This window comes from Varanus komodoensis, unplaced genomic scaffold (assembly GCF_004798865.1).
Source record: "Varanus komodoensis strain SLA01 unplaced genomic scaffold, ASM479886v1 scaffold2, whole genome shotgun sequence".
NCBI lineage: Eukaryota > Metazoa > Chordata > Lepidosauria > Squamata > Varanidae > Varanus > Varanus komodoensis.
Window position 1 is genome coordinate 47756226 of NW_025335568.1, and position 27513 is coordinate 47783738.

General features: G+C 45.4%; 1 protein-coding gene across 1 annotated transcript; it reads right to left on the reverse strand.

Annotated features, from left to right (window-relative positions):
- Positions 1–4434: 4434 nt before the first annotated feature.
- On the reverse strand, positions 4435–24662 carry LOC123022865 (wnt inhibitory factor 1-like). Its single transcript, XM_044428961.1, has 5 exons — positions 24416–24662; positions 16489–16584; positions 14365–14469; positions 8627–8722; positions 4435–4544 (listed from the first exon to the last, which is right to left on the reverse strand). The coding sequence occupies exons 1-5, from the start codon at positions 24660–24662 to the stop codon at positions 4435–4437; spliced, it is 654 nt and encodes a 217-aa protein (XP_044284896.1).
- Positions 24663–27513: the final 2851 nt, after the last annotated feature.

Consider the following 27513-nt stretch of genomic DNA (forward strand, 5'->3'; position numbering starts at 1 on the left):
TAAACATAATACATAGTACAGTTAAAAACCCAGAAACACCCTGGCTGCACAATTAAAACCTATAGATATTATTAAGCGTTGTTAAAATATTGTTTAAATAAAAAGGTCTTAGCCTGGCACTGAAAAACAAATAACAACGGTGCCAGGCGGACCTCTCTGGGGAGCGCATTCCACAGATGGGGCGCCACCGCAGAGAAGGCCCTCCTCCAGGTACTTTGCCTCCTGATGTCTCTCATGGAATTAGAGGTACTGGGTGGCCAATTGCTTGGTCTTGATTGTGGATGCATGCTGTGATCTAGATAACAATTCCTCCGCTCCCTCTTGCTTGACTTAATTAAAGAAACCAGGGTGTAACTGTGCATTAGTACCAAGAATGCACAGAAGTATATGATTGTGCACAATTATCTTCCTGTTGGCCAGAAAGCAGTCTGTCCTCAGGACAATGCCTCTTCCTGGTGGGCAGTAGGGCTTGAACTGGGTCTTCTCCAGGCCAAGAAACATCCTGCCCTCCAAGACCAGCCCTGTGTTCCCAGCAAGAAATAGGTTCTCTTTCAAACTCAAACTTCAATAGCTACTTCCTTTCCCAACCCCTCTAAAGCTTGCTCAACTTCCCCACGTTGAGAATTGTGAGTATCAGCACAAAGGCTATAAGGAAGGGGAAGGAGGAAAGGAAGACCTCCACTGTCTGAAGCATTGTAACGGAAGGAACCGGGCCAACTGGAAAAATAATTTGAATCTGAAATACCGTCCCCTTCCATATAAGCCCCCCCCCCACCCCGATTTTTCATAGTGTGACTCCTATGCTCTGCCATGTGCCTGGTATGCTCCTCCTCAAACCCAAAAGCCAACATGGGAGCCTGAGCAGAATTTCCTGTTGCTCCCCGCAGCCAAATGGTGGAGTAGAAAGGGTGACCACACATCCCTCGTTTCGCACCATACATCTATCCAGTCAAAGGCACACCACTGTCTGATACCAAGAGATAGGATACAGCTGACTCCATGGGTCAAAGGAATTGAATCAGCCTAGGAGAAAGGAGAGCTCTCCTCTGACGGATTCAGGACTTGACAGTCTTCCCCCCAGGGGGCATTAGGTGAAGATGTCCCTCTGGCCATCATGAGAAGCTGCTTTAGAGCAAATCAGACTATTGGACAATCTCGTGTAGTGATGCTGACCATGACTGGCTGCCGCTCTCCAGGTTTCTGGAAAGAATTTTCCCAGCTCTACCTGGAGATTCTTAGGACTGAACCAGGGATCTTTGGTATGATCCCTGATTCAGTGCTTTCCCATCAATATATGGCCATTTGCTACAAAAATACCTACTTACCTTTTTTTTTAATAAAAAAATCCTTTTATTCTGTTGTGAAGTACATAAATTACAAACTGATAGCTAGTAAGCATCTTTATCTCCAGCATGTTGCATGCTGAATATCACCCCACCCTTGCCCCAGTATATATATTTTTTTCATTTACAATGACACTGCGCAAAATGTCTGCTTTCTCAGACACATTTTGATTTTTAGACACAAGGCAGCTGACCCGATTTACATTTATAACTTCATTTTGTTGTTCTGCTGTAGCTGACTTGACATGTCAAGAGAAGAGAAGATGCCTTTAATGTGAAAATCTCACTAGACTCAATGCAAGCTTGCCAAGTTCGCAAGTGCCAGGCTGGAGCCTGTGTTGCTGTCATCCGAACACAAAGACACAACACATGTGCAACAAGGGCATGCCGGTGGGGGTGTCGGGAAGAGAAACACAGCTCTGCTATGCTGCATTTTTGCCACACAGCCAATGTGTGGTTGGCTAATGGAGTAGATAGAAAGGAAGACAAAGAGACCTTCCCCCCACCCCCTCCAAAAAACACATAAAGGACACACTCTTCCTGTTGCAAAGAAAATGGAAGAAGCCCCAGTAAAGTAGCCCTTTAAATCTCTTATGCAGAGCTGCCTGAGAATCCTAGGAACAATGCTGCTTGCATCTGAACACTGCCGACATTGCCTTAGCATGTACAGACACTCAGGTGTGTGTGTGTGTGTGTGAGAGAGAGAGAGGCCTGAACAAGATGTCCTTAGCTGACCCTGCACAGGTCACTGTGGAGCTGCTATGGTTGCCATTTGCATGCCCTTTCCCTCTGACCCCAATGGGCACAACCCCCCAGAAGAGTGGCGGATTCTACTTATGTATCACAGCTTGTATTCAGATGAAGGGGGAACCAGGGCTAGCAGTCACAGGACCAGGAGGTGCAACACCTACCTTGATGCCCAGCGTACTGGAAATGTGACTATCAGGTTCCTTGGGCCAGCAGTCCTAGCACAGCCCTACGCTGCTGGCTTTTGGGCGCTGTTGTGGGAACTTTGGTCAATTTGATGGCAAATGAGGCAGGATAGCTCCTGCAGCATGGCAAATGACTATTTGCACCACGGCTGCTAAAGCCAATTCATATAATTAGGCTTCCTTCTTATCTCCCACTTTAAATCAATGTAATTATACCTCAGTCTACAACATGCGCAAATTTAGATTTCCAGGCTGCAACTGTTTCTAGCCATGATTCATCTACGCAGACAAAATCTTAAAAGCAGCAGTTAATATGCAAATATTCCCCCCCCATCCTTCTGCCCCATGCTGATAGTAGCAATAAAACCTTACTTGCGTTTGCAGAATTCTGCATGTATTTATATGAGAAAGAGACCTACTGCACTTACAGCTAAATTTGGTTTTAGCACAGTAGTTAGCCTTTCCAAATGTGAATGCTACTATGACAGGCTCTGTATTAAACTGGCCACACAACATGGGCATGTACCATGCCACCTTTCTGACAGAAGCCAATGAAGTACCAGTTTGGCACGTCAGCAGGCAGAATCACACTTAAGAGAACAAGAGCTCAACATTCAACATTAAATGTAGGGTCCAAAGGGAACAAGGTTGGAGGTGAGGAAAGGCAAAGAATTTAACTTCCAGCAGATGGTGCTGAATTCAAGCAATTAAAGATGAGGATGGCAAAAATGTGCAGAATCTTGCAAGAGCCTGACATTGGCTATGCCCGACACTTGCAGTTGGCTAAGCAGCCATGCTTTTTTTTTCCCATTGGAGAACCTAGAAATGAAAAGTTTTTTAAGCACTGTAGCAAATTTCTGAAAGCCTGCATATTTATTGTCTCGGCATTGCAACTAAAAATATCCTTCCTCTCTCATGACATCAGACGTACAGTTTTTAGTGTGCACAAAGGGAACTACTCAAGGGCTCCTGGTTATGTGGACCATGTACTACCTCCAGGACCAGAGGAAATGCATGTCAATAGTTGCTGGGGAAGAACAGTAGAAGAGGGGAGGGTTGTTGTCCTGAAGTCTTGCACAAGGGCTGCCAATGGGTGTCTGGTTGGAAGCAAGATTCCACTCTAAGGCTCAGCTGGCCGTTGGTTTGGTCCAGCAGGGCTCATCGTACAACCTGAAATAGGAAGCCTATTCCTCATCACAACTCCTTGAAGTAAGAGGCTTTATCCTCAACCCAGTGAGAGTCAAAGGTAAGAGTGGTGCATGTTGACTTTTTATGCACAAAAAATAACAAGCAGGTGTGGCAATGCCTTACAGAGGAGGGATATGCAGAGACTGTCTACATCATAAGATGGATGGAGCAGGTGAATTCACCTGACTGCTGTGCTGGTGGGGACTGCATCAGGATGAAGCAAAGATTATGAACATCCTGTGCAGGGCAGGAGAGTGCACAGACCAAGGCTGCATCTGGGTTCCTCCCATCCTGCAAAGCACTTAGCTCATTTCACCTAAGTGTGGCGCCTGGGAACAGGAGGCAAGGATGCTGAGGTGCTGAAGGGATACCTCATGTGATGGTGACACCAGTTGCCTCCCCCCGCCCCCGTCCCCTGGAATGCCCATAATGCCTTTGTCCCAGGACTCCAATCTAGACTCTCCAGATGCTGTCTGGAGATTGGCTGCTCACCTCTGCCACTTGCTGTGTCTTGACAGCATCAGGTAGCCCAGCTGTTACACACCAGAGTTGAAGCACAGACCATTCAACCTTCTTGGATGGGGGGGGGTGTGGGGGGAATCCACCCGTAGAAGTGTGCTTCTGCACAGAGACGTCTTATGCAAGAACAAGGAGTCTGAAAACCAATATAATCACTCTGTTTATTATACAGGACAACAACTTCTATTCATGAAAATATTTGACAGGAAATGCTTTATTCAATTAAATGTATTAGAAAGAGACAAAAAGTATCCCCCACACAACCAAATCCTCCACATTCATACATAGTTTGAAATATATTGAGATGCTTTGATGCTGTGAGGATCTTTTAAAAATGTACAGAAAAGCTTTTATTTAACATAAATCAGATTTTTAAAAAATACTACCATAATGCAAATGTTATCCTTCCTTTCATTTACTCATTGAGAGAAGTCATCTTCAGAGAGGCTGTTTCATTGCTTGATCTTCTTTGTACACTGTATACCAGAATATGGTAAACGGCATCTGCACACATCTGGAGCAATACATTTGCCTCCATGGTGACAAGGCAGCCTGCATAATGCTGGAGGTAAAATACATCAGTCACAGAGTGCTGCTTTCATATTATTATCTAGTATTATAAATTATTTTATACTATTAGTAAAGTATTTCTAAATATCACAGGTATTCCTAAATAGCAGCATGACGAAAATACCAATAAAATATACCACAGTAGCCTTCACCCTGTAGCATCCATGACAGAAGGTTCCTTTCAGGAGCTCAGCCCAATATGCCAGCTGCAACCCTTCTATAAGGAAAGTAACACAGTCATCCAAGTAACTTCAAGAAAAGCTCTTTGCAATGCGTAGAGGATGAAGCTGCCTTTGGAGACAGTTCAGAAACATCAACTGGTTTCGAACACAGTAGCTACATTGGTTTTAAATTTATTGATTTTATTGACATTGATATGTCATTGATATGTTTATGCTACATTGATTTTATTTATTGGTTTTAAATTATTGCCAGGATGCTTCCAGATTTTATATGTATTTGTATAGATATTTATTTATATGTTGAAAGCCATCCTGAGGCTTATGCGAATGGGACAGCATACAAAAATTCCAAATAAATAAATAAAATACATTGCCACCTAGGAGTTTCAACATATCTGGCCCTACTCCAAGAGCTACTTTGGCCTTCTGTTTCCATGCTCTGTTAAAAGCAACGGTTGCAGCCTTTAAAGCCCTCAAAGAAGTTAGACTAAGGATCTTGAAGGACCATTTTCTCCCATCTGAACGTGCCCAGTCCTCCTGATCCCTTTCTTCGGCAGCCCATAATTTTCCGAGATTAGGTGCTGTCAACCAGAGAAAGGGCTGTTTCAGTGATGATGCTGACTCTGTGGAGCAGCCTCCCCAGGCAGGTCTCTGAAGTTGCTACATTAGCAATCTTTAGGCATGAGGTTAAGGATGCAATCCAATCCATGTTTAGACAGGATAAAGACCTACAGCTCCCAGAATACCCCAGTCTATACAGCTGGCTGGGGCATTCTGGGAGTTGTAGGAATTTTTTCCATCTAACTGTGCATGGAATTGTGCCCTAAGACTCCTCTCCCCTCTTTAAAAAAAAAAAAATAATCAGGGCTTTTAGCTGAATTGTTTGTGGCCTCTTACTGGATGCATATTTTTATTGACTGCTACTTGATTAATTTTCTTTGCTGCTTGCGCATTTTTGTTTTTTGTTTTATATTGCAGGTTGTTCTGGACTGAAATGTCTTGCTGAAAAATGACAAAAATAAGGAAGTAAATGAATAAACTCCACCCATACCCTTGAACATTGGAACAAACTCCCAGTCTCCATCTTTGAGAAAGATGAACCAATCTGGTCACGGATTGCATTTGTTTGTGCCCCTACCAAAAGCAACTAGATTAAAGTTATTATTTTGGAGTCTTTCTAGCAATGTCAACTGCTCGAACATTTCTGTGGTGCCCTATATGGCCGGCATTTCAAAAGAGTCACCTTCCCCCAAATATACATTTCAAAAGGATTAATCCATGACATTAATTCCAGGGACTCAAGAGGAAAGAAGCTAAGAACAGCATCCTGGGGTGACAGGGTTACAGTTCAAGGGGAATGCAGAAAGCAAGCACCCTCCTTCTCAGAAGCAGGGCAAGAGACCTCTGATGCTTCTAAAGCACACCATGCTGTGCTCATTGCTATGTCCTGTTAAAAAAAGCAATCTCAATAGAATTTACAGGCCTCTTTGAGAGCTAGAGGTAAAGTGAACTTGAGAGAATCACAATGCTTAAGCTGAGACGCACTACATATAGTTAGTATTTTGAACTAATGCTTACAAGAGCAGCTATGTTGGTCTCAAGGAAATCACAAGAACATAAGGAGGGCTGTGCCAGATCAGACCAGTGGTCCATCAAGTTCAGCATTCTGTTCATGCAGTGCCCTCAGGAAACCCACAAGCAGGATATCATAGCAACTGCTGTACACAAGCATTCTGCCACGGGTACTAATACTGGAGGTAGCATGTAGCATGCAGGACTAGTAGCCTCTGATACTTTTATCTACTATCAATGCGTCCATTTAGACTGGTGCCCGTCTCTGCACCTTACTCGCCATTTTTACAAGCTCAACAATCCCAGATGTTGTTTCCTTTCAACACAGGGGAGTTGCTTCAACTCCTTGATCACTTTAGTTGCCCTTTTCTGCACTTTTTACAACTCAAGAATAGCCTTTTTTAGGATGCTGTGCACCAGAAGTTTACAGAGTATTTTATATGGGTTTGTACCACACCGAGGGCAGCTACATTCAAGTCAGATGAATTTCTGCTTAAAGAAAAATCCAGTGCTACTTGGAGGCTTACCTTTACCTGTACAATAACTACAGACACAGACTGTACAAAGTATATTAGTCTGAAGCATCTGAGAGCACAGACATGTACACAAACACACACAAGTATTTTGCAACAATGGAGTTCCACTTTTGTAACAATCTATCAAATTGTGGTCTTAATTTGGAATCCATCTCTAGATTCCAATCCTTGATCTTGGTAAATGTGCTTCCAGGTGGAGATATCCTCCACAGTAACAGGTTATTTCACTGAAGAAGCAAGAAATCTCTGCAAAATATTCTCTTACCCACTTACAGGTCTTCATATTCAGCAGTCAATCTAGTGACCCCCCACTTGACTCCTATCATCTGCTTGAGGGCTTAGCACACCATTTGTAAACCAGTGCATTAAGAGGCTTGCCTGCCTCTTACCCAAGTTTACAGTGGTTACAGAGAGACTGTTTTTGTTTGCCTCCAGGGGAATTTGTTTCCTTTTTTTAAGCCTGCTGAACTGAAAAGACAAATCATGCTGACTGGTATACTGTGCAATTCTTGTTTGTAGCATCACTTTCACTTAATGTAGCCTGGTTTTCTCCATGGGAGCCAACATCTGCTGAGCAATGGACATTAAAGCTGGATCAGATGTGAGATGCAATCTTTTTACTGCTGTTTCTTGATAAGAAGAAGAAGACAAAGAAGATGAAGTAGAAGCAGACAAAGAAGACAACGACAAAGGAGAAGACAAAGGAGAAGACCAGAAATCTGCCACAATGCCACAATTCATTTCAGTAGAGCTTTTTCAATGATGCAAACCATCAGCCCAACCACTGCCCTTCTGCTGCTGCTCCACGGTCCTCATTCATTTTGGTGGTTCTTGCATAAAGCAATCATGCGAGAGCCACTGAAGTGAGGCAGCACAGCAAGTACTGTTGATGAATTATCAACAACAGAACCATAACTATCTAATTGACTATATCCCGAGCAAAAGGAGTAATATTTTCTACTTAAATAAATATATTCATATTTATAAGTGTTATGGCAGAAGATAGGGTTGTGGATACAGTTAGCTCAACTACTTTCCACTGTAACTCTGGGAGGTGTTGAAGAGGATGGATGCTTCCAAAGGGACAGCTCCTAGTGCTACCAATCAGAAGACTTTGTGTAGCTATTCCACCTTTTCGTCTTTAGTGTGCACATAAAGAAGAAATATGGAAGAAAACATGGGGAACAAGGGACAGTTACAAGTGGAGGACATGCACATGGTAGGCATGTCATGAGCAAAGCCAGAGATGGCCGGGATGGCCCTTCTGATTAGCTCTGATTCCATGTTTCTATATCCCAAATGGGTCCACTATAACATTCAGTGGATGAGGCAGGGCAACTGCACGATGGAAGACTTGTCTGGAAGCACCTCATGTTAGCTTTAAATATGGCAATCAAAGGGCTCTTAAATGTCTACAAAAGCATTTGCTGAGGGTGCAGAGGCCCACTGGCAAAAGGGACCTGGAGTCGTTCCTCCTTTTCATCACTGCAATTTCCGTGCTCACCTGCCTCTCACTCTGGCCCAACCAACCAACAAAACAAGGAGCCCCATGCTCCTTGGCTCTGTGCCTTTATTTATCTATTATAAGCTTTTCTATCCCGTCCCCTACAGAACATCTCGGGATGGCTTACAATCAATCATTGGAGAGCAGTGATGAGAAAGAGGAGGAAAAGCAAAAGCAACTGGTGATAATGAGAAGGTTCTCTTACTGAGGGAGGGGACCTATTAAGGGTGTCTTGCCGAAGGGCCTTCAAAACCTGGAGCTGGCACTAAGAGTAACTCACCTATATGACATGCGCCACCAATCCATCCAGTTGCACAGCTGCAGATTCCAGGAGTCATACAAGCCGCTCCATTCCGACACCCTTGAGGGCAAATTGCTGCAACAAAAGAACAAAGTGATTTCTCTGTTCTTGCTATTATATTGATTCTGGAAAAACCTTTAAGTAAAAAATAACAATCTTCTGCCTCAAAGCACTGTAAAACATTGGTGCCTTTGCATAAAACTGTCAAAATGTGAGTTGCAGCATGAACAGTCTCAGCTGTTACTTATGATCGCAGCTGGGAGAGGATTTGAACACGGACATTGAAGATAATAGGCTGGCTGGCTGGCTGGCTGGCTGGCCTTGATAATATAGAAAATATTACATCCTCTGATCTAGCAGTACAAGAGCTCAGTCTAGACTTGGTCATACTTGGTCAGACCGCGGAAGGGACGGAAGGGACAGACTGCCCACCCTTGCTGCCCAGGAAGACCCGCCGTGCTGCCGCCGCCCGGAAGACTACCGCCGGGACGCTGCCGGCCTGCCGGCCCACCACCACCACCTTGCCGGCCAGTGCTCCGCGGGCTCTGCTCCTGCCCACCCCCCCGGCGTGGGTGAGAGCTGCGCCGCTCAGGGGGCGGGGCGCGGAGGAGGAGCCGCGGGCTTTAACTTGCTGGCCAGGACCGGTGCCGGTGGCCTCGGGCCAGCGGCTGAAGGGCATCGGCCTAAGGGCAGTGACACTGCTTGGGGCCGTGCAGGGGCTGGGCTGGCCAGGGACTCTATGGGTCAGCTTTCTTAATTTGCTGTGGGGGGGGGTGAGGTTTTATTGCTTTTAATTGTTTTATCTGTTTTATTCTGTCTGTTTTTAATGGATTCACACTTGGCTGCTTCTATGGGGTTGCCTGGGGAGCGCCTGGGCGCCACCATTGGGGTGGTTATGGGCAATGGGCATTATGGCGTTGGGGGTTTAACGGGTCTGCATAGAAGAAGGAGGGACAGATGGTTGACACCTATCCCCCCTTCTGGTTATTCCCCCAGCCGGAAGGTTCCGGGTATGCTTATCAACCGCCTCTCGGGCCTGACGGTGCTGTTACTTAATGCCAGGTCGGTCCATAATAAAACATCCCTCATCCACGACTTAATTGTGGATGAGGGGGCCCACCTGGCTTGCATCACAGAGACCTGGGAGGGAGAGGGGCGAGATGTATCCCTCTCTCAATTGTGCCCGCCTGGGTTTCTGGTTCAGCATCGGCCACACCCGGGCAGGGAAGGGAGTGGGGTTGCTTTAGTTCATTGAGCCTCTCTTTCCCTTGCGGGGCTTCTTGTCCTCTCGAGACCAGGTCTAGAGTGCCTCTACTTGGCCTTGGGCGACCGAGACAGATTAGGGATTCTGTTGGTGTACCGTGCACCCTTCTGCCCAACAGACTCCCTACCTGAGCTGATGGAGATCGTCTCGGACCTGGTGTTGAAGACTCCCAGGATGCTGGTCCTGGGGGACTTCAATCTCCATGCTGAGACTGATCTGACAGGGGCGGCTCAGGACTTCATGGTCTCCATGACGGCCATGGGGCTGTCTCAACATATCATTGGCCCAACCCATGAACGTGAACAAACGCTGGACCTGTTTTTCTCGACGGGACAGGAAGAGGATGACCTGAGGGTGAGGAATCTGTGTCTGACTCCCCTGTCATGGTCAGACCACTTCCTTGTGAGGTTTGAGCTCGATGGTGGCCTTTCCCTCTGTAAGGGTGCAGACCCTATTTTGTGGGTTCACCCTTGGAGCCGGATGGATCCAGATGGATTCCTGAAAGCTCTGGAGGAGTTTCCAGTTGATAAAGCTGGCGCTCCTGTTGATGCTCTGGTTGAACTGTGGAATGGGGAAATGACCAGAGCTATTGACACGATCGCTCCTAAGCGTCCTCTCCCGCCGGGCAGAGCCCGTTCATCCCCTTGGTACATGCCTGAATTACGGGCATTGAAGTGGGTTGGGAGACGACTAGAGCATAGGTGGAGAAAATCTCGGGATGAATCTGACCGAACACACTTAAGCGCCCATTATCAGGCCTATGCTGTGGCGGTGAGGGCGGCGAAGAAGAAATTCTTCTCCACTTTCATTGCCTCCTCACAGTGCCGTCCAGCGGAACTTTTTTGGGTGGTATGGGGCTGGTACAGCCAGGCCCCAAGAAAGATCCTGAACCACCCTCGATAACCCGCTGTGACGACTTTGCCCAGCACTTCAAGGAGAAAGTCACTCAGATTCATCATGAGCTGGACTCCACTAGTGACTCAGATTCCTTAGGGGAGGTGCCAATGTTACCATCTGGTCACACATTGTTGGATGAGTTTCAGTTACTGCAGCCTGATGATGTGGACAAGGTGCTTGGACAAGTATGTACCACTACCTGGACCCCTGCCCATCGTGGCTACTATCCAAAGCCAAACACGGGATAGGGACCTGGATCTGGGAGGTCATCAACACCTTTTTGAAGGACGGCTGGGTGCCTGCCCCTCTAAAGGAGGCAGTGGTCAGGCCGGTCCTAAAGAAGGCGTCCCTGGATCCAGAGATGGCCGCCAATTATAGACCAGTGGCCAACATCCCGTTTTTGGGCAAGGTACTGGAGCAGGTGGTGGCGGGACAACTCCAAGCTCTCTTGGATGAGACTGATTATCTGGACCCATTTCAGTCCGGCTTCAGACCAGGGTATGGTACTGAATCTGCCTTGGTCGCCCTGTATGATGACCTATGCAGGGAGAGAGACGGGGGAGTGCATCCCTGTTGGTTCTCCTGGATCTCTCAGCAGCTTTCGATACCATCGACCATGGTATCCTTCTGGATAGGCTAAGGGGGCTGGGAGTAGGAGGCACTGCTTGGCAGTGGTTCCACTCCTACCTCGATGGCAGATTCCAGAAGGAGGTGCTGGGGGACTTTACCTCTGCGCCATGGCAGTTATGCCATGGAGTTCCGCAGGGGTCTATTCTGTTCCCCTTGCTCTTCAACATCTACATGAAACCGCTGGGAGAGGTCATCCGGAGGTGTGGGCTGCGGAATCATCAGTACACTGATGATACCCAGCTCTACCTCTCTTTTTCAACCAATCCAGGTGAGGCAGTGGCTGTATGAGGGCCAATAAACTGAAGCTCAGTCCAGACAAGACGGAGGTCCTGCTGGTAGGTGGTTCGAACTCCTGGGTAGGTGACCTGGATCTTGTCCTGAATGGGGTTGCACTCCCTCTAAAGGCCATGGTCCGCAGCTTGGGAGTGCTCCTCAACCCGGAGCTGACTTTGGAAGCTCAAGTGTTGGCAGTGGCGAGGAGCACTTTCCATCAGCTTCGGTTGATCCATCAGCTGCGTCCCTACCTGGAGGACGACTGCCTAGTGACAGTGACGCATGCATTGGTTACTTCCCGGTTGGATTTCTGTAATATGCTCTATGTGGGGCTGCCCTTGAAGACAGTCCGGATACTTCAGAAGGTGCAAAATAGAGCAGCCAGGTTGCTGACGAGGACTGGGAGTTATTCTCATATAACCCCAGTCCTCTACCAGCTTCACTGGCTTCCCATCGAAGTCCGGGCTCAATTCAAGGTGTTGGTAATTACTTATAAAGCCCTTAACGGCTTGGGACCCAGATACCTGAAGGAATGCCTGCCGCCATATTTGCCCTCCCGCCCCTTGAGATCGGCAGCAGGGGCTGTCCTCCGGGAGCCTTCCATAAGAGATATCAGGAAGCAAAGTACCCGGAAGAGGGCTTTCTCTGCGGTGGCACCCCATCTGTGGAATGCGCTCCCCAGAGAGGTCTGCCTGCCGCCGTCATTATTTGTTTTTCGGTGCCAGGCCAAGACCCTTTTATTCAAACAGTATTTTAATAATCTTTAATATTTATAGTTTTAATTATGCAGCCAGTGTGTTTCCAAGTTTTAATTGTAATTGTAATTCTATTTGTTTTATTTGTTTGTTGTTGTGAGCCGTCCTGAGGCTGTGTAGAAATGGGGACGGCATATAAAAACTTTAAATAAATAAATAAATAAATACTTAGAGTAGACCTACTGAAATAAAATGGAACAAGTAGGCCTTGATTAACTTAAGCCCACTGATTTCATGGGGTCCACCTTAGGTGTGCCTAAATCTAAATCCAGCCCTGAGTCATTGACTCATCAAGAACTCCAAGCAATCCACAGATGCTGTTCTTTTTCCACTTTGTTTACAGCCCTTCTATTCTATAAACTGTCTAGTTTGGGAGGAGGCGGGCTGGGCTTTGGTAGAGCAGTATATATAGTTCATGAATAAACTCTGTAGTCCAGAGGTCCATTAGGGAGTCAGATGCACCTAGTAGTAAGATGTATACAACATGTTCTTCCTAACAGGAGCATGAAGTTCTGTTGCCAGGATCCAAAGACTTTAAATTGCAACAAAAGTCTGCAAACACACTGCTCTTCTTGAGGATGTGTACCCCAAGGAGGGGATAAGCACTGTGGCCTCTGGCTAGTGCGATCTTTGGGAAAGAGCAGGAGACAGCGGAAGAAATACCATGCTGTGCAGGATCATATCAAGCAGGATTGCAGAACCACTCTCAGCCCGAGGGCCAAATTTCAGTTTGGTTGAGCAAGCCCAAAGGCTGAAAGGGCATGGCAGGGCAATGGGGCAGGGCCAAAATTACCAGCATATTTTATCTTTAAACTCCTCTTGCCATCCCCTGAGCATTAGGAGAAGGACTTTTTTCCCTTGAATTGGGCTTTTTTTCCTTTTTCTTTATTTACAAAAGCAAGAAAACCCTCCCAACAGGCAGTGGCTAGGAGAAATGGGCTGGTTCCAGGGGAAATGGGAGGCTTCTGTGAAACCCCACAGGGCCGATTAGAGTCTCAGGAGGGCAAGATCGAAAGTTTGGGCCTGAGAGTTCAAGCTGCCCTGAAAGAAGGTTTTGTACTCCAAACTCAGGATGCATTTTAATGAACTATTTCCCAGTGGTGGTTGAGATCTCTTCTCTCCTGCTTGCTTGCCAGAGCTCTGAGAACAAGTGTATTATAGTTGACAGCAGTGGACTTGGAAGAGGAAGCCTGTGTTCAAAGCCATGATGCTGACTAGGTGGCCTGGGCCACAGGACTTCAGTCTAACCTAGCTGCGATTATTATCACCAGCCTGATCAAGGGTGTTGAACTTCTTCAGTTCAACAGTTTCTGAAAAGCTCCCAGGGACTACATCTCAGTAGTGGGAAAGGCCCAAAGCAAAAGGGCATAGGGCCAGAATACCAGGATATTTTAGTTTAAAGCTATTAATGACTGTCACTAAGTCACAGGAGAGGCATTTCAACCTTTTAGAATGAAAGGAAATCATAGAATAGTAGAGTTGGAAGGAGCCATGAAGGCTATCAGGGCCAACCCCCTGCTTTTGCAGGACACCAGTTCACACCATCCCACTCAGATGGCCACCCAGTTTCTTTTTGAAGATCTCTAGTTTGGGAGAGCCCACCACCTCTCTAGGCAGCTGACTCCACTGTCATATTGCTGTGACAGTGAGGAAGCTTCTCCTGATGTCTAGTCTGAATCTGGGTTGCATAGAGCATAAAGCCAGGAAAATTCCAATCAGTTATCAGTTGGAGGAAAGGGATGGGACATGGGAAAGGAATTCGGGCTGACTCAAAGGGACTGATCTGGCCTCCAGGTGGCCGAGACCCAGCCGTTAGACCTGAGGTTCAATACCTTCCTTAGAATAGTGGGACTTAATTCAGTTACTAACTGAGGATCAATACAAGTTCAATTACTTACCTTCTTGGCAGCTTGATCCTGTCCAGCCTGAAGCACAAAGGCACTTTACCGCCCCACCAACGGAGATGCATTCCCCACCATTTTGACATCCTCCCTCGCAGTTCACTGGAAGGAAAGCACAGGAAGAAAGCATGCTAAGAGCACCACTGCAGCAAGGCATTTTAAAGCCGCCATCTCTTTTACTTACTTGCTGGCACCTCCAGTCCAGGGGTCTCCACCTATGGGACTCTCTAACACAGCCACAAAGCTCTGCTTCTCCTGTCTCCCTCAAAAAATGTAATTCCTTCCAGTAAAAATCTTGGAAAATGCTAGCGTAGTCATCCTTCTCTACCTATCTAGCCTCTTTCCCTGTTTTTTTCTCCCTGACCTTGCTGTTTCCTCTCCCCGCCAGCCTCCAGCCTCATTATTCTCCATCTCTTTCACTCACTGATTCTCCCCCTCCCAGCTGCTAGCTCTTTTTCTGCCCATTTGCCAAGGTCAGAAGAGGGTTTTGTGGGTTTTCAAGCCAGGTGCCTCCAACCTTTGGCTCGCTTTTCTCCTTCTCTCACTTCCCTTTCCTCTACCTGTATTTTGGCCCCGCACCCCCCGCCCCGTGTCTGTCATAAACCCAGGAGAGGTTCTGCTTCCCTGCCCTACAACGCAAATTCCATCCAGAACCAGAACCTGGAAACATGCTGTGCCCTTTGCAGATGTCTTACCGACTCTACACAAGCAGGGAGTGATGCCCAGTCTTTTCTCCTCCTCAGGTAAACATGCCAGGTAAACATGCCCACTGTGACTCTTTTTTTCCTGGTATTTCTCTACATCTGCCCAAGCTACCCCTTGCATAACCCAGCAGTCCACTGAAACTCATGGTCCCCCACTGCTCTTAGGCTTCCCATAATTCCCTTGCCATTTCCCTGGTGACCTCCTTGTCTTTGCTTAACTTCCTGCTTCCATCCTTTCTCCCTCTATCATAGTTATTAGGAAGAGTCAGCCAGTAATTCCACAGTGTAACATGCTAAGAAGCTCCTCACTTTCTCTACACATTTCTACATATTCTAAAACTTGAATTATAATGGAATCTTTGACTCAGGCTAATATTCCCACCATGGTCTAGCATAACTTACCCTGTAGACACCTCACCTCTGCGAAAGATCCTACCGTTTTGTGTTCTTTGTACAGATACTATATACATGTGTGGAATCGAATTAATGTATAATAAATCACATGCAGAAATCCTGGTAATAGCACACACACGTGCACCAGCAAATATCCTACCCATTGCACCAGCATTTTCCCATTGGATGATGTTTGGCTGAGTGTATCAAGCCCACCCTGCTCCAGTATTGCTATGCTGGATGCAACACAAAAGCCATGTCTGAAATTCCTGGTTTAATTTTTACTGACTAATCCAACTGCAGATCAACGGTAAATGCAACGGTGACTGCACCCAAGCGACAGGATCCTCTATTCCTGCATGCAGAGTGACTCAACCTATCCATCTACACCAACCAAATGTTTTGGATTGTGAGCCCAAGGGCAGAGCCTGCCTTGTAGCAGAGCCAGGTCTCACAAGATCCAGCAGCAGTCCTTTTTTTATAAGCAGGGATGCTGAGGTCTACCATTCCCCCCCCAGAATCCCCTATTTCTGTGGAGCCCAGTTTAAATCCTGGCAGTTCCTGAAGAATGGGATGAATTTTCCCTGCAACAATGTAAAGTCCCCGTTGTAATGCAAAATAGTTTTTAAAAATCCATTAGCTTAAAAAAATCCATTAGTTTAAAAAAAATACTGGTCCTGTTGGTGATGGAAACTGCTACAACTGGTTTGTTGAAGTGGAACTGCCTGCATTTTTGTACTCTCTTTGCTCCATGGCTTTAAGAAATGTCAGCAGAAGCACCTGCTCTTTGTAATTTACTTCCACACTATTGTTAATCATAGCTAAGCAACTCAGGGAGCCCTTTCTGCTAAAGGGCAGGAGAAAAATGAACTGATCAACCATAGTGCACCCAAGAGGCACGGCACTTATGGGACCAGATTATCTTTAGGTTACTTGTGCAAACAATAGCTCTGTATGGTCTTCTCAGGTTGATTTTATATTGTTTTTCCTCATCACAAATTTGCAGTGTCCAAGATTAACTTACCTTTATGACAGTATCTTCCTCCATAGCCAGGTTGGCACCTGCATTTTCCAGGTCTCAGACACTTCCCACCATTTTTACATTTTGGGTAGCAAGTTGCTATGAAACAGAAAAGGAACAAAGAAAATAGGCTGAGATGGCCTGCAGGGCAAAGATTAGGATCTCGAGCAGCCACCCCCAGATCTCTGCCAAGGCTGGGAATTGTAGTCCTACACATTTAGAGGGTGCCAGGTTGGAGAAGGCAGCTCTAAAGGGCACTGCTGCTCTAAAACAGCTACCACTGAATCCGTACTTTTCCTCTCCGCAGTTTGATTTACCACGTACCCTCAGTAATGATAAACATAATTTGCTTTGTGAAATAGCTATAATGAAGGGAAAATGTTCTTATCACATAAAATGGGTCATCAAGTGGGAGAAGAAAGGCTTAGTATTCAGTAACTACTACAACTGATTGCATTTACAAGCCATGAATCCCACATTTAAAAGGGAAATGAAGCTGTTGAATGTTTTATGAAAGGAAGCAACTGGAAAGTCAGGCAGCCTGATTCAGTGCCTGGGGGTATAATGCTTGGTCCTTCAGTTGCCCACCCAGGATCAAAATATAGATGCAAGAGAAGTGGCAGCTGCAGGAATGGATCTTGCTGTGGTTTAAAACTTTTCGTAAGCATGCCTATGCCTATTTTGACAGGAAAAATTCCTAGGACTCTCTGGGAGTTGTCAGCCCTTTCCCAGATCTAAACTTGCCAAGGACTACACTTTAGAAGTGGTAGCCCTGGCTTGTTCAAACATGACACTACAGAATGGTTGTAAACTATTTTACAGAAGTTTCTATCTCAATAGGGACAGAGGGAGGCAGGGTTAACGCTTGCATTGGACAAAGGCCATCGGAAGTTCACAGTGTGATGCACTGGTAGATTTGACAAAAAAGAGAACACTGCCCTGCAAGGACTTGATTGATTCTATCATTTGGATAATTTAGTTATTTACTTTTTGGAATGTTTCTAATTATTGCATGTTTATATTAGGAAATATATCTCGAAAGAAGGACATCATGAATTGTTACCTTTGTGCAGTTCTGGGTTAGCGGGACAAAATGCATCTTTAAGGGACAGGTAGCCATAAAACAAGTGTGATGAACTCGATTCCCTACAATTGTTGTTAGGCTAGAATGCCCAGCATCCCTGATATTGCCCCTGCTGGCTGGGGCTTATGGAATTTGGAGCTCACTCACATTTGGAGGAATTTAAATTCCTTCCTGTTCTGAAGCCTTTGTGATGCTTTGGAGCTTCTTAATCTGATGTCTTCCAGATGTTTGAGACTACCACCTCCAGCATTCCTGTTCATTGCCCATCCATACTGGGGCTGAGAGGAACTGATGTCCACAACATCTGGTGAGCATCTAGTTGGGAAAAGCTCTATTAGTGAGAGCCAGTGTGGTGTAGTGGTTAAGAGCAAGGGACTGGGACTCAGACGATCCGGGTTCTAGTCCCCACTCAGCCATGGAGCTGACTGAGTGATTTGCGGCCAGTCATAGATTCTCAGCCCAACCTACCTCACAGGGTTGTTGTTGTGGGGATAAGATGGAGGAGAATGATGTAAGCTGCCTTGAGCCCTTTGTAGGAAAAAGGCAGGATATAAATCGAATAAATAAATAAATATTAGGTTATTGGGAATCTCTCTAGGTCTCCCAACAACCCTACCAAGATAGCAATAACTATAAACCCATTCTGGTACTTGGGATTTCTTTTTAAATGTATGCTTACAAGCCACATAGAACAAAACTCACATGCAAATCTTTCTACATTTAAAACTGATTATGTCCTCAAACTGCATTTTTCTCTCAATTTTCCCCTTCAGTGGCATCTTTGAGAAATGAATCAGCTTCAAACTTCTCTCTTGGTTTTCTTCACTAGAGTTTTTCCTACAACAACCAGCATTTTTCAGTTTTCATCCATGCTAAATATGGGCTTACAGTGAAAACTTGCTGAGAAGACAGTATTTCCTCGTGGATTCCAAGGGAGTCTTTGTGACTGATAGCTAAAAGATGGGCCTACATAACAGACAAATAAATAGCTGGAAAATTGCATGTTTTGGAGTACAGCTGCTCTGATGATTTCATGCAAACAAATTATCTGACAAGTTTAGCTGGTTCTCAGCTCATAAATGATTCATGAGGCAAACCTGATTTTTATGTATTTGCTATCTGCACGCAATTTTCAATAGGGCATTTGTGGATTTTGCTCTGGATGTTTGTTATGGATTACAATGAGATTCGGGAGACCACCAAAGTTTTATGGGCAGTGCTGTGTAATGTGTGGCAATGGTTCTCCTCTCTGAACACACAAATGAAATGTTTGAAAACCTGTCCCGGACCCAAATCAGAAAGATGAACACCACACCAAAAAAATGAATGGCAAACACTGGGAGCTTATCACCCAAAGAACAACTATTCCTCGAAACCTCATATATGAACAAGGTTTATTTGACTCAGTCTCCATGAATAACAGAGTGAAGAACAAACAGAGATCCCCTGAAGCATTCAGTTTATCCTAATGCATTCAGTTACCCATAAATATTGAGAGATGACCAAATGTCCCGTATTTACCATTCCCCATTTTCTTCATGCTAACAGGTTTTTATGCTTTTAAAATTTTTATTAAATGCTAAAAACTATTTTAAAGATCCATATAAATTTAATTAACATTTAGCTAAATTTTGTTAAAATGTGCAACAGTATGTAATATTCTGATATATTTCAGGCAATCCTACACTGCATAAAGCTGGCTGGGGAATGTTTGGAGATGTAGGGATTTTTTTTCTGCTTAAACGTGTATAGAACTGTGCCTATAGTCTCCATTTTTGATCCTGCTTCATTATAGTGTGCAGTCTGCGGGTTTCGTACAAACTCTGGCTTAACCAAACTCTGGTTAAGTTTTTCAACAAGATTTTAAATAGGCCCAGCTAAACTGCAGCAAAAGCCAGGTCTTTGAGGGGAGTACAGTCATACAACAAGCCCAGAGAGTATCTTGGCTATGTCTGATACTTAAGGTAAGCAACCTACCATCTCTCCTCACTACGCTTGTCAGGATTGTTAAAGAACATAGATTTCCTAGGATAGTTATTGTACAGCCTTCCTTCTCTCCCCCCAGCCCCCACATTCAAATTCTTTCACTCTTTTCTTCTGTTTGGCTTTTCATTGTGTGTGTGTGTTACATTTTGTTTAGAGTGTCAATTTAACGTATACACATCTAAACTATCCAAAACAATTACAAACCACAGAAGTTGAATATTTCTTTTTACAGTGCCAACACATCATTCCACATTAGCTTGGTTTGGGGCCTAAAAATAATTCGAATGTTCTTTTCATGCAGTTGTTATTCTTTTTGAGGCCATCTTTTACATCTGTTTCAAAGCACATGTTGTGCCATATTTGCTGCTTGTTTATTGTGTCATCAAGTTGGTATCTGTCCTCCCTTACACATATGAAAGCATTCATTTTCCCACACACCTGTATGTCATTCGGGTTCTGACTTATAAGACCACTAGAGAACAAAAAAAAATGTTCCCTCTCACCTCCTCTCTTGCTATGACTGCCTTTGAGTTATGCTCTTGACTCTTTTTCAGTCTATGAGCTTTTTTTCATGTGAATGCTAGTGTATGTCTCCCACTTCTTTTCTTTAAAATCAAATTTAATGAAACATTTACTTTTTGCAATCAGCTCATCTCACTCGCTTCCATTTCAGTTCCTTCGAACAATACAGTTTACCTGTCCCACTCTGGTAGCTACGTGGTAGTTGTGGCACAACTGGGCAGCATACAAATGGCTTGGATCTGCATCAGAGCCTTTGACCTGGTTTACAGTCACAACACACCATGTCTTACTAGCCATGATGGGATGCGCACAGGTGCCCTGTTGCGGATCCAAGCCCTCGCCACCACAGCCTTCCATTAGGTGTGCAAACCCAATGGGAGTGGGTTGTTGGAGTGGCTGGCAAGCCACAGAGAACCGACGCGCTGTCTTAGAGCTGCAGATAGCTTGGAAACCACCCCAGCAACCGACCCATACCAGGTTCACACATAGCGAGAAACTATGGTGTGCCCCTCTGCACCCCAGCTATTCAAAGTGATAAGAAACCCAGGAGGAAATCCACCCAGAGTGGCTTCTCATTATCTGCAAACCTTTGCAGAAATTATCTCTTCTTGCAATGCAGTAGTTAGTGCTCCAGATTTTTTCTTCTTTTAAACTCCTGACTTCTATGGACTTAGGGTAAGCTCTACCATAAGACGATGTGAGGTAGTTGTCCCAGGTAGCTAATACAGGAGCAAATCGTTAGTCAGTTATTAATCTGTTTTTGCTGCCAGGAGGTGGGGGAAGCACTTGTGGGATTTTCTGTCTCCATTGTCAAAAGGACTTGATTGGCCTTGGGCATGATGTGCCTTGGCTTGGGATGGGTGTCATTTGCAGTTCTGCCTCGGGCAGTGAAGCATCTTGGGCCAATCCTGTCCAGGTCCTGGGGCTCCCTGAGTGGAAAGCTTCCTCCATTTGCTGCTCACTCAGCCCTCCCCATATCCCCATCTCAGCATTTTCCCTGGCTTGTGCCTATAGGCTCCTGTCAGCTGCACTGTTCATTCCCCAGAACCTTCACAGTGCGCAAGCAGAGCCCAACCTTTTCTCCAGCTTAGGAAAGACACAGGGATTTATTTAAATTAAAGGTTTTCCTGTGTACTTGGAGGGGTGCCCCATCTTCAAGAATCCCCTTCTCATGGGGTCTCAGTGCATCTGCATGCTAGCTACCTATGTTTCTAATTGAGTACGAGTGATAGCAAAATGATTCTACAAAGAACTATTCCTAATTCAATTATGCAAATACTGATTGTGCATATTCAACCCCCCTCTTGTGATAATCCTTAAGTACCTTTCCACCCCAGCCTCAATTATACCTGATTAACTGACATAATTCCTTTTATTATACTGTCTGAAGCAGTATCCATTCCAGCAGGATTCAAGTTGACTGGAAGAGGGCAGCAAAGTTGTGCACTTCCGAGGGGTTCCTTAAGACTGCTTTATTTCAACCAGCTTTTTTAATTTAGGAACTTTGATGGTGTTTTTACTTTGCTGTTGCTGATGAGTGTTATGATGCCATTGCTCCTGCTGTTTGTTCCTGTTCTTTAAACACTGGGATTCCCCTCATTTTGTTCTGATGTGTAATTTGACTTCGTAAGCCAACCCGAAAATGATTCTAATCATAGAATGTTGTGGGATGAATGTCAAAACAAACTAATGAGCATTAAGGCATGGTGGGCAACATTTCAACACAGCTCCCATAGCTGTTGGAGTTTTGGGGCTAGACGGGCCTTATTCCTCTGCTTCGCCTCAAATTCTAATTGTATAAGGCCATCTCTGGATATTCTTCGAGTCTCCCACATCCAAGTCAAGGAAGTTGGTGGTTTGGGAGCCTTAGTGGGAGGGTGAATCATTGTAGAAAGGCAAGACTATAAATGCAAGTGTCAAAATATTAAAAACAGAGGCTGTTTGCTTATTATCCCAACATCTTTACCCTCCCTGGATGGAAGACAGGAGAGCTTTTCTGCTTCAGGAACTGCTAGAGAGATTGCTGCAGGTGAACTTTTCCTTCTATCTCAGCAAGTAAAAGGCTCCAGTGGAGTAGCACAGTTTGCACAAGCACCATTACACCCCTGGGCACCTTTCTTGATGCCCCCTAAGGTATCCCACCTCCCTCTTTTTTTTCTCTTACATTTTCTAACTGGCCACTAGGACAGATTCAAAACAAAGTGAGAACCTCCAGATACTTTATCTTCTTTTCCCATGAATGCCTCATGGTGGGACCCAGAGATATTCTGGGCAAATAAAGATAGCAGGTAGCAGCCATTTTGTGTTGATCAGGACAGGTTCATGGCCAAATGTGCCCACGGACCAAAAAAGTTTGCCTACTTTGGACTCTGGACTGGAGTCTTACTTTTACTAAAAAGCACAGACTGAACAGTTCTGGAAAGGGGCAGCTTCCCTGTACTCAGTCCTGACTGGTCTTCTCATTAACCCTCTACTGAGGCCAGGATCCATTGTCAATAGCCTTCCGTGACTCACATCCTTGGAACTTGCCATCAGGTTTCTGTACCTCTGTCATTGCTTCATGACTGAAAGAAACACAGGAAGCCCACCTCACTTCCCTCCACTTGGAAGCAAGCCTCTGCTTGCTGGAGTCCAAAACAAGCAGTGCTCTCTCCAAAGTGCTACCCTAGGGTGAACGTCTAGTGTTTCCATTTCTCCTCATCTATATCCCTTCTCTCAATTACCTTTATTTTCTTGGACACGTCTTTTATCCTTCTGGCAACCTTGGGCAACCACATGAGCAGAGCTGGCTGGAGATCAGACTAGATGGCTTGAGATGCCCCTTCTGACTCGCTCTGTTTCTAAGTTTCTTACTTCATAAATCCACCATTCTATTTTTGCCTCACCTGTATTTTTTCACTCTACCATCCTATAACTGTGGAATACTTTTCCTCTTGACACACACACTATCTCTTCTCATGTTAAAAGAGCAACTGAACAACAGTCCCGAAGAAGCCTTTTGTCTTCCATGGGTTCTTGTTTCCCCAATACATGGTTTTAAGAAGTAACATAAATAGGACCAAATTCTCCTCTCCCATTCCAAATGCCTCTCTCTCTTTCTCGAAGCATATTTTCTTAGCAACTAAGGAATCCAAAACAGAGTCTGTTACTTGCATCCTTAACAGAGGAATGACCAAGTTCTGATGTCAATAGAACTTGCAGCCAGTGCATCCTGATCTTGGTTTCAATAAGAAAATAAGGGGGGGGGGGTTACTTCCTTTGTTCTCTGTTCCTATAGACACTTACTTGGGAGTAAGAGACACCACTGAAAGCAGTGTTGACAAATACCAGCACATCAAAAGCAATGAAAGCCACACTGGCCCATGAATTTTAAAAAATCCAAAATCTAAGGGAGAGGGCAGAATTCAAAATCCAATTAGACAATACCTTCCATAGAAACAAGCAAAGTTCCACAAATCTTGTGCAATCTTTGTGGCCTTTTGGTGATTTCTAATAAAGCTGTTGCCTAACTGTAGATTTCGGATTCCCCACCTCATTTTTAAATTCCAAACTGCTATTTGGCCGCCCATCAAAGAGAAATACGCTGGGGCAGGGAACTTACAAAGTGACTCCCTGCATTTACTTGGAAAGATTCTCCTTGGGGCACAATCCTATACATGTGTAAACACAACCAAGTCTCTTGTAAGAGGAAGAAAGGTGGACCCTAAATATAAGGTTATTATCTACACTTCTCAGTGCAACCGTCAGCATTCCTTATCCATGACGACGAGGGAATCCCGAGTTGTCGGAGCCCTTTTCTGTGTCGGTATGCAGGCAGCAATTCTAAAAGAATCACGTGTGAGAGAAATCACTGGGATGTTTGAGTAAGAAGTACTATCGTAAAGCTGAGATCCTAAATATGCATGAACTCCCTTTCCTACATTTAGCAGACAATACGGACCATACACATGAATGTGCAAAGGACCACAGCTTTACTTGGAAGTAAATCCCCTAAAATCACATGGGGATCGCAATTGTGCATGGGATCGTTGCCCTACTCCGAAGCAAAGATACCAGGAGCACCTCCAAGAAGGTGGCGCGGGGGGGGGGGGACTTTAAGCAACGTGACGATTCCTTTTCGCGCCTGGTCATCCATGCAAGGGCCCGATCCTGCGTTACCAGCACAGCGGGCGATCGATCCCTCCAGAAAGAGCCCGCGGCGACGGGCCGACGCAAAAAGAGCGCCTGCGCTACAGATCAGCCCTGAAGGCGCCCCGCGCGGGGAGCGGATCACCGCCGCCAAGCCATCGCGCGGCAGGAGGCGGGCGCGCCACGTGCCCGTCTCTGCAGGATACCAACCATACTGGCAGCGCTCGCCCTCGTAGCCCTTGGGGCAGAAGCAGGTGCCGTTCCGGATGCAGAGGGCTCCGTTCTGGCAAGGCGCGCCGCAGACAGCGTGCGGGTCGAAGACGAACGGGACGGCGACGCCTCGCGCCACCTTGGAGGGCAGCGCGCGCGCCACGAGCGCGCCCCCCGCCGAGGCCAGGAAGAGGAGCAGCCACGCGCGCCGCCCCAGGGCTCCCGGCGCGGCCCCGGCTGCAGCCATCCCAGCGGCTCCTGCTCGGCCGGCCGCCTCGACTCCTGCCTCCGTCTCCCTCGGCGCCCAGCCGTTTCCTCCTGCACACCCGCATGCTGCAGCTTCCCCCGTCTCGCTCCTTTCTCTCCGCTTCCCGCCCTCCTGACCCCCCTTCCCTTCGACCCTTCGTTACTTCGCTTTCTTCTGTTCCTTTGCCCTTCTCTCTTTCATCGCACAAAGAATTCCTTTCATTTTATTTCATCTTGGAACTTCCCGGGACCAGTAAAACAATGTTCGTGCGCAAGTATTTTTGTAGTCCAAGACCCTTTCCCGGCATGGGCAGAAAGGATTTTCTATTAATCCACCTGCCATTTCTTGCTGAAGGGTGCAGTCCTATGCAGCTTTAATAGAAAAAAAGCCTACAGATCCCAGCATGCTGGCCAGGGCATTCTGGGAATGGTAGGCTTTCTTGCTGCCTGAGCTTGCATAGGGGTGTACCTTTGAAGGATTGTTACCCGTCCATGGAGCCCGCAAGGCTCCCAGAGGCACTCATCTGCTGGCTGGTGGAGTGCCCTTCCTTCCCTTTTCCCTCTGAACACAGCCTGTTGGAATAGCTGCCAGTGGTGATGGCAGGAGGAGGAACCTTGGAGGGAGAGGTGTTTCTGTTTAATTATCTTCATTGCCTCATATTACACAGAATCATAGAATAGTAGAGTTGCAAGGGACCAAGAAGGCCATCGGGTCCAACCCCCTTCTGTTGCAGGACACCAGTTTACACCATCCTACTCAGATGGCTGTCCAGGTGTACTCCTATATTATCTGGGAGTTGTGGGCCCTTTATTCCTGCTTTAACATCCATAGGCAGTGGGCCTGCATACACCAGTGGCTGAGGAGCTTGGGCAGGCAGAGAGGTTGCACCCAACCTGCTTGAGGGATCCTATGGCCAGTTGGTTTGGCACTGTGAACAGAGGGCTAGCGTAGATGGACTATTGGTCTGATCCCACATGTCTATGCTTATGTTCTTAATCATCCTACATTACAATGTCTATGCTTATGTTCTTAATCATCCTACATTACACCAAAGAAGCTACACACTGGAGAAACTGTGTTGTTGTAATTTCTTGCTATTTTCTATTTTTATCATCTGTTTTTAGCTATTTTAAGCTTTTAAATATTTTTTCTGAATTTATGATTTTTTTACCTGTGTTCATGCACTGTGTATGCCCCTCAGAGAGCTTTGGCTGTGGGGGTGCTATAGAAATGAATAAATTGGATTGCTCCCCAAATGACATAATTCTCCTTTACTCTGGCATTTATTTGAGGAGGATGCCACAGATGTCAGAAGTAGTCAGCAGTACGGATTCCAAGATTTGGCCAACTTCTGTTTTAAAATAATTGGCCGCAACACAGCATAAAATATTAAAGCCTAAATTAGCATGCCATCTGGACTGCTACCATATTGATTGTGCTTATCTCTCTATTGAGCCTCCTGTGCCCCCACTTCTCTTTTGTTCTATCCATTTTAAGACTGAGCTGTATTAGCTACATCAACAGAAAAGAAGTTACATCACCAGAAAAAGGACCCATCAGAGCCATTCCAGGGTTTACTGGAGGATTTAGGATGAGGGACTGTTCATCTGTGTACCATCCTAGAGGCATTTCAGCCTGGCTGGACAGTCACTGTTATATCAGTATTATACCACAAGCAGGATGGACTTTCCTCACAACCTTATCTAACCGCAGTCATCTTAGTGCAAGGCGCTGTACTAGCTACATGTTGTTGCACACAGAGGTGCCAAATCTGCAATTCTTTTTCAGTGCAACATCACTTTTGTACTAAGAATAGAAGCCAGCACCCTAATTCTAGAATATGGTAGAAGCAGAGAAAAGAAGAGTGGGGGCAAATTTGTTCTTCTGCAGGGAAAACATCTGTGAATCTGAATGCTGGCAGATTAACTTGAACATTTTTATAAAGGAGTTTTGGAGTTCACTTGTAGTTCTGCAAATTTCACCATCTTGTCATCTTCTGTTTCTTACTGGCCCCATTGTGGCTTCATTTCTCTCATTACTTTCGTACCACCTAACTTCACTGTTAGAGACAGTGATAAGAGAGACTCCTGGAACTACTGACCAAGATCTGTACACAAATGGAAGGTGGCACATGGATCTACATTGTCGAGAAGCACAGTAGTCTGCTGCACGCTTGGAAGAGGAAAGCGGATCATCCAGCCATATTGCCTGTGCCTCTGGTACTTCCACATCAGTGACACCCATATCAGATCAGAAGAGATTTTAAGTACAATTTCACAGACCAGAGTAAAAACATTGCCTCAGTTAACCACAGATACCCTTTATATCTAAATTATATTTTTATATAAATATATCTAAATTTATATACATATCAATATATTTATATGTAATTATATATAAATATATATCTAAATTATATCTATCTAAAGATATCTAAAGATAGAAAGATCTCTTTCTACAAGTCTCTCTGGGTGGAGGGGGCTGCAAAAAAATAGCATATTAACACAATTCAACATGATTGGAACTAAAACTATTGCATTCAAAGAAAGCTATTGCAAAAGCCTAAATGCTCAGCTCCAACATAAAGGCTGTGTGCATCTATTACTCTGGGCATCTGTTTCCTTTGGATCTGGATTTACTAGGAGATTCTTCTGTCAGCGCAACCCTCTGCCTCACAGTCAAGCAGCATCACGAGACAGTTCATTCATAACTCCCATATGGAGCAAGTCTGATATCAAACTTCATCCAAATTCCCACTTCCCCCTGCTTCTACCCCAACTGAGTTATTCTTGGGGCTGAGAATGCAGTCCTGCTTGTAATTTTGGAACCTTGTGACATTTGCAAATCTTTG

Excerpts from the sequence above, each read along its gene's own strand:
- LOC123022865 (XM_044428961.1), bottom strand. The coding sequence starts at position 24,662 with ATGGCTGCAGCCGGGGCCGCGCCGGGAGCCCTGGGGCGGCGCGCGTGG. Across the intron at positions 16,585-24,415 it reads GGGCGAGCGCTGCCAGTATG|CAACTTGCTACCCAAAATGT; the intron begins GTTGGTATCCTG and ends TCTGTTTCATAG. Across the intron at positions 14,470-16,488 it reads AGGAAGATACTGTCATAAAG|TGAACTGCGAGGGAGGATGT; the intron begins GTAAGTTAATCT and ends CTTTCCTTCCAG.